Here is a 14543-nt window from a genome sequence, read left to right as displayed (position 1 = left end):
TCCATCTTATTCCACGGGGTGAGTTGGAACACACTGATTCCATATATTCCTATTTGTTTCGTATAAAAGTCATGTTAAACATGAAACAATATTACAACCTCTAATTAAAAAGTATTATTATCAGATATTTAGCAGTTTTGTGACAGAACAATCGTCCAGTTATATATCTGAGACTACCAACCTCTCGTTTCGTTCGGATTGAGAACAAAAATCCGTTGTTTTAAACTACAATATCATTTTCCTGTCCACGATTCATGTCAAAACATGTCATCGGTTTATTTAATTCAATTTTTTATTCTCTGTGTAATAAATAATTTATCTGACTTTACATGATCGTTGGACTCGAAAGTGACTCTGAATTTTGAGACGACAGATGTTTATCAAGTATTTGATCAACCTTCGTCGTCATCTTCTTCTTCTCCTGTGATTCCTTGATCTTCAAGAAGAATTCAGTCATCACCATTTCATAACAAGGCAATTTCTCGTATCCAGGAAAGTAATTGATATCAATCACCAAATACTCATCTCGTTTATCATCCTTAATCATATCGAAATTAAACAGATGTAATCCAAGCGCCACCCTCAGCCCTTCCGCCACCGCTTCAATGAACTCCGGCGCCGGCATCGTTACCTTCTCATCACCTGACATTGACGTAACAGCACCTGATATCTGAGAAAACTTCATAACCCCACCACATTCTGATCCCATCTTCTCCATCGTCTCTTCTGAAACATCCGGCAACGAGCTCCGTTTCACACACTTCACATAGTCATCGGCGACGTAAACCTTGAAGATGACCCCGCCGTGGTTCACAAACTGCTGGAGAATCATGGGCGGTTCGAGTTCGAACCCTTTGGTTAACCCTTCGTTATTGAAGACCAACGACATATCGTGGGCGTTGGAGCCCCCGTCAGCAAGCAGCGGTTTTGCGATCACCGGAAAACTCAGATCGTTAATGGCGGATAGAGAGGTTAAAGAGACAACATCTGGAACAAGGATCTGGTTTGGGATGTTGAGATGAGGTATGGCAAGTTGAGAGATGGGTTCGAGCATGGAGATGCGGTTGTGCAGGCGTTGGATGGCGGAGGGAGGGTCAATGACGGTGGCGTTAGGGTGGTTGATGGTGAAATGTTGGAGATTGAGGTTCCATTCATGGCCGTAAAGCTTGTGAATGATGCAGTCGAAGGGACCTTGGTCTGTGAGTGGGTTGGAAACATCAATTGGGAAGAAATGAATGCCACGTTGTTTGGCGTAGTTGATGAATTCCGGCACCATGAAAGCTTCAATTTTTCTTGCAGGTAATGCGTAACCCACTCGAAGAAGACAACTTTCGTCCCCTGCTAACTCTGGCATTTCGTCTTCTTACTTAAAACAATATATCAAAATATATATATATATATATATATATATATATAATTTGATTCAAATATTAACCAAGATTATTGTGTTAACTTTGTTAACCAAGCTCAACCAATGAAAATCGATAGAAAGAGAGAGATGGGTTTGATTATTGGATGAAATGAGGTGGGTTTTTATAGCGGGCAAGATTCATATTTAGTTCTTGGAAAAAGATGAAGTCGAATCTTGAAACAAACGAATATATACCCATAAAAGATCCGACACCGTTTGATTTTGGTTTAGAATTTGATTCCATTCTAAACCAAACAGCTACCGTGGTTTTTAATAAGGGTGTAAATGATGCGAATCGAGCTCGAATATCATTATATTCGACTCGAACTCGAAACAAGCTCGAACTGCAACTCAAATCGAGTTTGAACTCAAACTCGAATCAAGCTTAAACCAATCTCACTCATTGAAATTTATGAAATTTTAGAATTTCTCTCTTATAAATTTTAAAACATTTTTATAGTTTTTCTTTGTCTTTTTTAATTGTGATTTTAATTAAAAAATAATAATTGATCAATTTTTATAATTTAAAAAATACATAATTTTGTTTAAATATACAAAAATATAAGGAATTTTTATTATTTATATTTTATAAATTTTATCATAAAAACCGATTATATTTTAAAACTAATTATATATAAAACAATCGAGTATCTCACGAGCTTTTCGAGTCGAGTATTGAGTAGCTTGACTCGACTCGTCAATATGTCGAGTCGGGCTCGAGTTCGAGTCGAGCCTATTTGAGTCGAGTGTTGAACGAGTCGATCTCGAGTAGTTCGCGAGTTATCTTGTATCGTTTACACCCCTAGTTTTTAAGGTGGATTAAAAGATCCTAAATTCATTAGATATGTTTTTATCAAATTTCACTATTTTGATAGAATTTTTGTTGATTTCCTTGGAATTTTTCCGTTTTTATGTTGATTTTTTTCCAGTTTTTTTTGTCCCTTGTATTTTCTAATATCCCGAAACACCCCTTAAAATTTAAGGGGTGCATATTTCATGCCCCCAAACACAATTCTGTTTGAGAATTTCAGTTGAGTTGGTGCACGAGACCCCAGACGACAACCTTGTGATTTTGATTTCCTAAAATTCTTAAATTACATTAACGGCTCTTATTTTATTTTATTTTGAAACCCAGCCCTTTGAATTAACGTTGTTAACATGCATACCAACATGTTAAACGTGTGATCATGAATAGATGCTCCTTAAAGCATTTTTGTGGTCCAATTTTACACGTGTTTTTATAATGCTATAGCTACCTTAGTCTCTAATTTCTATAGGAAGACGAAAGTAATACGCACGATCATTACTTCTCAAACTCGTCTTTCCCTCTTCAACCATCTTCTGTTCCAGATTCGACGTTAAACTCCCCAAAGGCTCAAAAACCGAAACTAAATACTTGGACCTTGAATTTGGGTACTCAACGATTTCATACTTTTAGTTGAAAAGATATTTTTTTCTCTCTTCTCTTCTCTTGTACTGAGTTGGACTGTTCGAGTCCTTTCAAGACTAGAGGGATTTTTTGGTTGTTCTCTACGGCTTAATGATATTAATCGATGTGTGATAAGTTGATCTGAACATTCATGATATATCAAAAACTAATCCAACAGTCAGTTACATCTTTCTTGTGCCTTTATCTTTTTACTTGAGCTGACCTGTAATTTTCTTTAACAAACGATCGAAGGTTAGACTGAAAGGTCTAGTGAGTCATGTTTTTACCAAACATTACAATAAATATGTGGGAAATTGATTGAAATAGCGATTTAATTAATCAAATTTATTTCTTGACCATTTTTCAAATCCTCTTTCTAAAATAATCGGTCTTTATAAATGTTTACATATTTATGTAAAACTTGATCCGTGAAAGAAGAAAAAAGGTGCTTACACATACGCGTAAGGATTCTTATGCAAAAATTTGAATGTTTACGTAAAAAAAATATTTTCCTTTAAATCTGAGAATCAGGTTTACGCAAATGCGTAAACTCTAGTTAAAAATGAAAATTCAATTAAAAAAGTGGCTAAAAATTGAAGTTGGTTGGAAAGATTGACTATTTTAGTCAATTTTCCTAAATATCTGTAATAAAAAAAAACATATAATTTTGAAAATATGCAACTATTAATTTTTAGTTAACAAAATGATAATTTTACCATAATAAGAAAGGAAATAATGCATTTTCTCTATCTCATAATTAAGGGTAAAACTAGAAAATAAGCAATTATTTTTTAAAATAGAAACTTATTTCAAGACAAACTATAATAAAGATATAGACACTTATTCTGAGATGAAAAGAGTCGTTTATTGGAATTTATATTACTTAATCATCTGATGGGACTAAGGTTCCGGTGAGAATGAAAGTTATAGTGAGAAAGATAAAAAAAGATCTTCATCCTTGAATCAACACCTTAATGATATGCACCGAAATGCACCGGACCAATATTCGTATCAATCACAATTCAAAGGAAGGGACGAGATTAAAAGTGATCAAGGGTCCAGATTTCTTCTTACACTTCTTACCTTAACTCATATTCTCACACGATCCTTCGTCTACTGGAGTAATCCCTACGTTGGATTTCACAAAAACGTGTGATGTCTTAAACACATCGTATTTGCAACATGTCATCCCACATTCTTTACGTCTCTCATGTCATGAAAATTAGTCATATGACCTATAAGCAAGATTTTAAATGGCGTGAAAAGTAACGTGACAACGAGATCAAGCCTTTAAGAGTTGCAGCAAGAACACGGCGTCTTAAAAGACATGATTTAAGCTGTATAGTTTTTTTAAGGACATGACATAAGCCGGAAAGCCTCAAGCGCTAAACAGACCCTACCCTCATAATGCCCTAAAAATCTCCTCTAACAAAACCATAAACGCTTCAAAATTCTCGTTATCCTTTCCATCTCATTGTATTGCATGGGTACACAACTAGTAAAATTATAACTTTTATATATAACAACAATACCATTTATTGAATATTGTGTTTTTCAGCTTCAATTACTATGCGTTTTCATCTGACGACTCAGGTTTTGCTTGCTATAAAAAGGATTTGATCCCCGAGGCACCAATACTTTCGTATTGCGGATGACATGGCCTCGATCCATACTTTTTATTGCAGACGTGGTCAAGAGAGTACAATACATCGTTTTAAAAGATCAGATCCTTTGGATTTTGGTCCATGATGGCAAGCCGAGGAGGGTCGACTCGATCCCAAAGTAGACGACGGAAACAACTACACAGTCGGTGACAGTAATGGTTGTGTTGAAGTTGATTCTTCTGTGCCAACGTATGCTTGATGGCAAGAAGGTGGACGGTATGCATCTAACGCTTTGCGGCAAGTAGCGTCGTTTGGACCATCATTGTCAAGTTCATCATTATCCTTGGCATCCTAAACAACAATAAAATTACAAGAGTTGGAAAGCAGTACAAGATGTGTGCACACAACACTACAACAAATATATCTAAGAGGCCATTTACCAAACTTTTACAGAGTAAGCACTTACAGGGAATAGTTATCATCCTTATTTACCTTATAAGGTAACATTCATCAAAATGGATTCTGGTAAACATCTTATTCTTTTACCCTGTAAGCGCTTACCGCGTAAGAGTCCTCTCCCTCACGGAGTAAGATTCTCGGTCATTGCTATGCCTCTTACCATGTAAGATTCTCGATCTTTGTCATGCTCACCAGTAAGGTAAGTGATGCTCGGTGAGTGCTTACCCGGGTAAGAGTTTGGTAAACAACCCCTAAATGTCATAATGGACTATTTTATAGGACTTAAGTTTATATGACCAAACAATCATGCATCATATTAAATGTGTTCTAATAAGTTGATAAGACATTTTTTGGTGTCCTAACAAGTTTTTGTAGGCCACTTTTAAAATAAAAAGTTCTATTAAAAAGTTTATGATATTATTTGAAAAAGTGTCTAGTAAAAAGATGTGTTTATAAGACACTTCTCAAAAGTGTCATATAAGAAAAGATAATGACACTTCAATTCAAAAGTGTCATAAAAAACTTATTATGGCGTCCAAATACATCCTATAAACCTATTATAACACCTTTACACATGACCATAATTGTTTGGTCATATAAACCCAAGTCCTACAAATTAGTCTATTACGACATTTAGACATATTTTTTGTCTTATAAAACTGATAGGAATGATCAGAGTTGTGAATCAACCATACCTGGACAGAGCATTTGTAAAATGTAGGAAGAAAACGGAACTTGCAATACTCGTTGTAAGCTACGGTTACAACAAGGAGCGGAATTGTTGCGATAGATGCAGAGGGTTTTGACTTCAGTCCAAAGAGACCGATCATGGTGATTTGCATGATAATGATGGCTAGAACAACATGATGGTGAATGTGTGGCCAATACTGGCCACAGGTCTCGTATGTAGTTTCATACACATCGTGCATCTGTATAAATACACGTTATGTGGTTAGCATTAAATCTACCATACCAAATAAAATAGCTAAATGAACACAGTATCTACTTATAATAAAGATACATTCAGACTTAGTAATCATTTATGAAATTATAGCAGTCAAGTTGATGCAAATTTGAAAAAGTAATGTGTTCTATAAAATTGGAAAATCAGAAAAGAGATCAGCTACCATGAGGGACCCAATTAAGGGGCACAAAATTTTAGAACATCATAAACCAAACCAACTCCATATATCTCACTCAAAAGTAAGGTCTGTGGGTAAGATGTAAGGAGACTTGTCCTCTATCCCAAAGGGTAGAGCTTTCTTTTGTATAACATCATGGTTACCGAAATTGAAAATAAGAAAATTTATCAGAGTTTCATAGCTCATGGGCTGATAAAATTTATGGTTGTGTTATGCTGCTAGAGAAGAACATTTACCAGTTGACAGGTTTCGGGTGATATGCGAATACGAGTAGCCTAACTCATTAAAATTATCATCTATAAGTGTAATGAACATGATCATATTACAAACTGATAAAAACTGTAGGATGTGAAACACCTTTGAACTCTCTCTAAAAGAGCCCTTAAAGAAAGATGAGAGGTCCCTATTTATATACAGGTTTGATGGTCCTTGTTTAGCTGATGTGGGACTTCAAGACGTCCCCTCAAACAGAGGCTAGACGCCCCCCCTAGAATGGAGGCTGAAGAGTGTATCAAGTTCCTAGATGTGGTAAACCGCGACTCTGATACCATGTGAGGATATGTGAAATCCCTTTTAATCTCTCTAATAGAGCCCTTATAGAAAGAGGGGAGGCACCTGCTACATACAAGTTTGATGGTCTGTGTCTAGCTGATCTGGGACTCCAACAATATCCATAAAGTTAAATTTGTTGAGGGTCGGTCAACCGCTAGAAATTTCTAGAGGTGCATTCCCAGAAGGACTGTTACAGAGTATCTCATGGATCTATTAAGTTCCATTGATCATGACCTTTAAGCAAACAGAAATCCCAACAGGAGCCTTATTCTACGAGCCCAAACTAATGTGATTGAATAAATCCTCCCCTCTATACGGGCCGAGGACTGCTCCACCCCCTCTTCAAACTTCAATTCGACTTCCATAGAGAAATCTCTGATAAGGGATAGAACATCAAAGATTAATCATGTGATTTAATAACCTTCAGATGTCCATTGCTTAGATCAGTGTCTCCCCCAATCCACACTCAGTTTTATAGCTACTGTGTTCTGTAACAAATCTTACTAGTTCTAAACTTCTACTCAAACTACAACTGCTTTCTTCATTTCACATAACAGTGTCTCCCTTGGAAATACTACAAAAGTGTCTTTCATTGTTGCTGTTTGTTAGTTTTATATTTGTTAGATTGTAAAGTTCAAGCCTTGGATGCAAATACTATGAGAAAATTATGTGCACTAAAAAGGTTCCAGCAGCTGTAGCATCTATAAAATCATCATATTTTCAATGCAAGTAGCTTACAAGGCAAAGCATGAGAAATCAAACCTAAATAGATGACAAAACAAACCTAAATAGATTACAAAACAAGTCTAGTGAACATGATAAAGTAAGCTAGTTATGAGTTGTAAAGGCTAGAAGTATGTGTTGGCAAAGCAATTTGATAACAAAGCAAAGTCTAATAAGCATAATAAAACAAGCTAGTATGAGTTGTAAGGGCTAGAAGTATGTGTTGGCAAAGCAATTTGATAACAAAGCAAAGTCTAATAAGCATGATAAAACAAGCGAGTATGAGTTGTAAGGGCTAGAAGTATGTGTTGGCAAAACTATTTGATGACAGGCCAAGTCTAATAAGCATGACAACGAAATGCTAGAAGTATGATGTGTCAAGATTCTTTTATCTTAAGCATGAGGTGTTAAACTCTCATAAGAGTACAACTATGAGAGCAAGAAGAATAAGTAGTTAATGCGTTGTATTCACCTATAAATAGTGGTTGAAATGAGAGCACTATTTCCATACCAAATCACCCTCTCAATACCTTACCAAGTTAGAAGTAAGAAATCCAAAGAAAAGGTAGGCGCAATCAAGGTGAGTATGTTATGAGATTTATGAGATACATATATGCTATATAAGTGTATTTTATGTATTATGAAGAATTTGATAAGATGTTTTAGCATGTTTGCTTTACATGAAATGATGATATGTTTATATAGTGAAGATATATGTATGATGGAATGTTATGATATGTTTTACACATAGGCATGGAAGTTTTATACATGTTATGTTGACCATAAATATCCAACATATGAGATATTACAAGAAGGGACGTCTTGCAAAGAGCTTATGGAGCAGCCTTTATGGACCTCTAGGCTCTCGGTTAGCAAACCTCAAGGCAAGTATGGCATTCTTACATGTAGCAAGTGAGATTTTAAAAAAGTATTTTTATGCATGATAAAGAGTTTTAGTGAATTGTTATTCACAAATTGATAAGTATTATGAAAATTGTTTATTCGTGAAACCATAACTACTCAATAGATCTTTTAGTTACATATTCCATGTATGTATCTTAGGGAAGCAGTAAAGAGGGACAGCATGAAGAAATACTATTCTAATCAATAGCAAATTTTGTTATAACTTATTGAGTTACGTTTCCGTTGATGTTTTGACTCTGATATAATCGTAAATTATGAAAGAAAAAAAAGTCAAATTTAGTTCATACATGACTTAGTAGTATCAAAAGAAAGTAATGGCACCCATTTAGGATTTGGGGCGTTACACTATTAAAAATTGTCCTCGGATTCTATATCTATTTTATTTATTCATGGGGCTGTTGAATAGGCTTTTAGTAGCACAAAGAAATCTTGGAATGGATAAAGAGTTCTGTAATTATTAACTTTATAAATCGAGCACACCCAACTTGATCTTAAAGGTCATCTAATATTCTATTGTCCAAATTCTGGTGATATATCAACAAGCATTTTTACAACCAACAAATTGCGAAGTTTAAACCGCAAAATGCCATACTAAAGGTAATGATCGTCACGAATTAAATTATATTCATAAATTAGAAAATTTTATAAAGAAAGTCATTTCTTATTTTACTATGTTCAACTCTATGCTGCATTTCAGTTGAGAGGAACCAACAGCACTGAGATCAAGCACAAGTTCTTAATCATGTAAAATGAGATGAATAATATTTGTAGTAAGAAACAGGGTGTTATATGGAGGAGCTCAAACCTGATTGATGAATACCACATAGCCTAGAAGGAAGTAAACGACTAGAAATGGAAGAAGCAATGGTGCAATGACTGCGTATACAACACCAACAAGAACAAAGAGTTCTACAAAGGGAAGAACTCTATAATAAGGGAACGAATAAAGATAATTGGTTTTCTTTTTTCCTCGGCCCCATGTATGCAATTTCATAGTATCCCAAGTAAGTAATCCAGGCTGAAGAATCTCCAGAGAGAATCCAGACAACCCACTCGTCAGGATGTATGTCATAAAGAAGTCTCCCTGAACAGAATAAAAGAAAGAAAAATAAAACTTGAATCTTCTAGACTATTTAATGTAAATCTGGAAACTATACAGAAGCTTGCCAAAAAGACAGAAAAGGATCAGCTATGTGACAAGCATAAGATCTAGATTCAGAAAGTGCTAACCTTCAGGTAATTTGGTAGCTAAAACAGATATTTTGTTTTGGTAATTAATACAATGAAATGAAGCATGTAATGTAATTTTTTTTTATCTGCCAAATCAAAGATCCTCCACCATTCAAAGAACACAAGAAATCATGAGAAAGAGAGATTAGACAATCAATGAACTAAGTTCTGGATCCAAATATAGGAAAACTGAGTAAAAAGCCAAAAGAACCGAGAGAGATAAAAGAAGTCAGACCACTCACTTGGACAGAGACAGCCTTTGCAAGCCGGCTTGGTACATCCCGTGGGTTGATGAAAGATTTCCCGATCTGATCAAGCAAAGATCCGGATAACACACTCATGAAGAAGACGTTGCCCATCAAAAAGTAGAAAACCATGCTGCTAGCCTTCTGTTCCTGTTCACTTCTTGAAACGTAACCTGCTACCCTCGCCATTACTTTCATAACATAAGGCACAATATATACAAACCCACTAAGAATGACACTTGGAAGATATCCTGTAATAACGGAGCTCAATCCTGGTCTGTGGAAAACAAACTATTTTGAATGAATGGAAAAGAGTATACACCAACAGAAACTAGCAACTACGAAATGTACAAGTAATTTAATAGACAACATCAGTTGTCTTTTAAATAGAAGATGAAGCACCAGCTCAATAGACACATCGACACACGCACATACATTGCAATAAATTTCGTTAAAAGAGAGTGAAGAAAATTGTAAATTCTGTTATCTATGCTCGCCAATAATAAATGGGAGAGTTCCCAAACTTGATGAGGCACAATGACATGGCTTGTTATCATGACATACACCATTCAACGACTCATAGGAGGAAGAAATTTGGCCATCACATTCAAGATCGACTATGAAGATCAAGAAAGAGTCACTTTGAGGGAGAGGTCGAGGATGATGCTACATACCGTATAAAGGCATGGTGGTTAAAGTGGAGGGTAGCCACATATATCTGGTGTGTCGCTCTCTGACAACTGACAAGAAGGTCCTCTTAAGACTGATGGCAAATTCTACAGGCTGATCACCAGACCAGCTATGATGTATGGGTCTGAGTGTTGGGCAATGGAGATAGCGCATGAGAGGAAGCCGAAATTTGCAAAAATAAGGACGCAATAGTGGCTGTGCCCGGACCACATTGGACAGGATAACAAACTAGGTCTTCAGAGCAGGTTTAGGAGTTGTGCCTATCACAAATAAACTGAGAGTGTAGATTGCTGTAGTTTGGGCAGGTTCAGGAAGTAACAGTATTATTCCCCATGAACTACTGGGCTGTATGCCAATGAATAAACACTAGGCCCTCTGAATTTTGAAACTTCCTGACACACACATACATACACTAGAAACAGACATATATATTTTTATTATATTCAGTTGCCACTCTTGAAAAGAAATCTATATAGCCAACATATTTTCGGTTAGATGAAAACACATACAGCAAACAGAGGTACAGATTCATGGAATCTTACATTAATTGCACAGCCATGGCTGGAGGGAACCACTTCTTCAGCTTTTCGAACTGTGCTATCCCCTGGACCGCAGTAACTGGAATAGCAAAGAATATAGTGAAAAGAAGTTCTGCTACAAATACCCCAGTTCTGTAAAGTACCAAATGCTTATAAGGGATTGACAGATTCTTCCACAACACGTCTCTAGGTTCTGGGGCCATCTGAGTGATCCACAATAATGGATTTGGATGCTGCTGTGTTTGGGAAGCAAGGGCAGCATCCCATCGAGACCTAAATGCGACAAAAGCAACGGGCAACTCCTACAAAGTACAAACTAAATGGTGATTAATATGGTAGATTGAAACTGTCTATCAACTATCCTGGGCACACGTGAAATAGAAGGTCATGTATACAGCGTAGAATTTAATGCAAAATGGTAAGCACCCATCCAATGACAATAAGCAAACTATAATTTCAAACAGATGCAAGAGTGTAACTTTCAAAAACTAAATATCATGGTGAAAAGCAATATGTAGATACTTTTCTTTCAGACAAGTTACTATTGAAGAAGATGGAAGAGGAACTAATATCTTGATGGCCATGGAGTGAAGTAAGCAAAAGAAATCCGCTTGAACCTCTTCTCCAGTAGCAGTTCTTGCAGGCAGTCTCAGTATGTAGTTGGTTGTTGTGTGCCCTGTAAATTTGATCCTCAGAACCATCACAAATAAGCCCTACCACAACCACCACTACTAATTGCATTGCCACTAAAAAAATTCTCGTGATTTACTCATGCACATCCTTCAAATTCAGACTGCTACTTCAAATCTAGAAAAAAGTCATCAGTTATGTGCTCATAAGTACTTTTCATTCATGTAATGAACCATCACAAATGTCTTCCTTGTATGCACATAGTAACCATCTTAACTGCTCTGGTGTTTGAATCTCAGACTTGCATTACCCAATTAGTCCACTCATACTTTAACCATTTGTTGAAGAGATCGATTACACACAGAAATGAATCAAAAGGTACTACTTGAAATTTTGCTAACTTCCCACTTTGTTCCGAGATTTCAAACTTCAATAACTCTGCAAGACAGTCTCTACAGCCATGCCTCCAAATAAGAGAACATGGTTGCATTAGCTAGAGCAGCCGGTAGTTGTTAATATTTTTGACATTCCAGCCACAATCATCAATGTGATCATTAATGCATCAGGCTATTATAAAGATTGTCTCCTGGTGTCTGGAGGAAGGAAGCTCGAGAGATAGAGGTGGGGGGGGGGGGGGGGGGGGTAGGGTAGTGAGCAGGGAGATAGGCTACCAGTTAGACTAGGGGTTGTGTAGCTGTCTTACCTTCAATATGTTTTTTTTGCCTACTTCTATTTATGGTGCTCTTTGCTTTTCTCTACCCTTAGTTCTTTCCAACTTTCCTCTCTAGCCTTGATTCTTCTTTGAAATTTGCATTCCTTCTCGTTTCTCAAATTGTTCAAAGTTCAAACTTTGTAGGCAAGCTTTCTTTCTTGCACACGTTATTTGCAAGCCAGGGGGTCTTCACGGAAAGAGTCGCTCTACTCTCTGGGGTAGATGACAGATTTGCATGCATTCCAACCGGACCCAACCTCAGGGTGGGATACACTATGCTCGTTTGGTTTGGTCTCCTGGTGTCATACAATTGGAACCAACAATCACAGATTTGCAGATGATGGTCAATCAGCAGAGTTATCTTTCAGCAACAATGTAGCAGCTAACTAAGCAAATGATTTCCATCAACAGATGCAAGTTCATAGATTTCCTTTTCGTCAGCAGCAGTTTTTTCATAAAATATTTACTGAAACAATAAAGTGATATCCATGTTGCTCAACATATTCAATAATCAAACAGTTCTTATATAGAGTACAAGAGAAAACAATAAGCCTATTTGCATGATAAAGATGAATATAACTAACTTAAAGATAATAATTTCCCTATGCCTCTTAACACTCCTCAATTTGGAGAATATATGTCAATCATGCCCAACTTGTTACATATAGGGCTAATCTGTGATCCATTTGGAGACTTCATCAGGATGGCTGCCACAGTATCTTCTAAGCATACTTGGACTAGCTTGAAAGAGGCAACTCATGGGAAGTGCCGACCTCCTTTCTTGAACAAAATGACAATCTAACTCAAGTGTGTTTCGTGCATTCATAAAAATAAGCAACTTGGTGATCATGATGGCACAAAAGATATACAACTTCTCATCCTCTTGCAATTGACTGACCTTTTCAATTCTTGTGGTATCCATTGTGGAGACCCATCTTTCAATTGTTGTATATAGGATTACGGAATTGAGAGATTGTATCATACTAAATGACTATTCATCCTCCACCAACTTCACTAGCCTAAATTAATCCAAGATGACAGTCACAAAAGAAACTGCAAGGCAATATATCCACCAGAAAGAAATCAAGAGAAAGCAAGAAAGGGGAGCCTTGGTCTGGTTAGTCATTCAGATCCCAATTGTAATTACAACAAAGTACTCTCAGCTATTGTTTGCTATTGTTGGAAGTGTAATATAGACGTCTAGCGTTTCTTTGTATGTTCTCGTAGCATGTAAAGAGAAGGAGCTGAAAAGTGTAGTAATATGAAGCACCAGTATTGTGTTCTCCATTGTCTATCCTACATAATCGAATGAATATTGTCTGACAAGTGCCTTTTCAATGCAAGTCCAGAAATTAGGAAACCAAACAAAAGTTAGGCCATGAGTTCTTAGATCTGCTGTTTGAGTCTTTGATGTACTTGCTTGTCAAAAAAATTGACTTGCGAAAAACCATGGCCCCAAGTAAACAAAAGACAGAGAAAACTCCATGAGATTTATACAAGATGTGAATTACACTCATAGGCTCGTACAATAACCATTTGAACACGGAATACATATGAATGCATGCACATCTATGATGTTTGAGCATGGTATATATACAGTACCTCAAGATGCTTTGCAGTGTATAGAATCTGATATGAATGATATGCATGAGGGTGATATTTGGAGAAGAAATGATCTACACTGCAGCTAAATGCCTTGTGTTCATCACATAAAGGAATTTGTCGAACCAGAACAGTGACTTGACTTGGTTGATGCCTCAGATTACGCAGTTGCTGAACTCTTTTCACAAGGACAGCCTTGTATTCCTAGAGATCACATGGGGTAGGAGGTCACCTGTTATGAACTTCACCAAAATAATCAAATGCAATAAACAGTTAACTTTACAAGTGAAGCAGAACATAAGCAAAAAAAACTAAATTACTAACGGAATTCATGTCAATCCATGGGAATAAGTTCTGAGATTAAAATAACATCATTCATGTTAAAAATCACTATGTTAGTGGTCATATCATGTTAAATTATGCTGACATCTGTTACTCATCGAAATCCCAAACCATTTTGCTCATTCAGTTTCACATTATTAGATGCAAGCATGGCCAGCTGCATTAAGACTGATCAATTAGGTTCCACCTTCGTATAGCTATCCCCTAATTCCCTACTTAGCAGCAAATGTATATTGGCTATCCTAGAACCATTTCAAAATTTCAGTAACCCATGTTACCACCCATGTAATGGTAGCGTAGAAAGATGAG

General features: G+C 36.4%; 2 protein-coding genes across 4 annotated transcripts in view; both read right to left on the bottom strand.

The window, feature by feature from the left end:
* Positions 1-231: 231 nt before the first annotated feature.
* LOC112523965 (inositol-tetrakisphosphate 1-kinase 1-like) lies at positions 232-1354 on the bottom strand. The gene has a single exon (XM_025133667.1). The coding sequence runs from the start codon at positions 1352-1354 to the stop codon at positions 326-328; it is 1029 nt and encodes a 342-aa protein (XP_024989435.1). The 3' UTR covers positions 232-325.
* A 2849-nt stretch (positions 1355-4203) lies between these two features.
* LOC112522626 (CSC1-like protein At3g54510) overlaps positions 4204-14543 on the bottom strand; it is a 16668-nt gene continuing 6328 nt past the window's right edge. For 2 of the 3 annotated variants that reach the window (XM_025131874.1, XM_025131877.1), the window contains exons 4-9: positions 13893-14096; positions 10952-11250; positions 9717-9996; positions 9050-9328; positions 5599-5832; positions 4204-4795 (exon numbers count right to left, since the gene is read on the bottom strand). In XM_025131874.1, the coding sequence (XP_024987642.1) occupies positions 4640-4795; positions 5599-5832; positions 9050-9328; positions 9717-9996; positions 10952-11250; positions 13893-14096 (1452 nt within the window). In that variant the 3' untranslated portion in view covers positions 4204-4639. Of the gene's footprint in view, positions 4796-5598; positions 5833-9049; positions 9329-9716; positions 9997-10951; positions 11265-13892; positions 14097-14543 lie in introns of all 3 variants that reach the window. The other variant, XM_025131875.1, reaches the window with a different exon arrangement.

This window comes from Cynara cardunculus (genome assembly GCF_001531365.2).
Source record: "Cynara cardunculus var. scolymus isolate 2C chromosome LG 12, CcrdV1, whole genome shotgun sequence".
Classification (NCBI taxonomy): domain Eukaryota; kingdom Viridiplantae; phylum Streptophyta; class Magnoliopsida; order Asterales; family Asteraceae; genus Cynara; species Cynara cardunculus.
The sequence above is the reverse complement of the archived record's forward strand: the minus strand, read 5'-3'. Positions and strand labels throughout refer to the sequence as shown.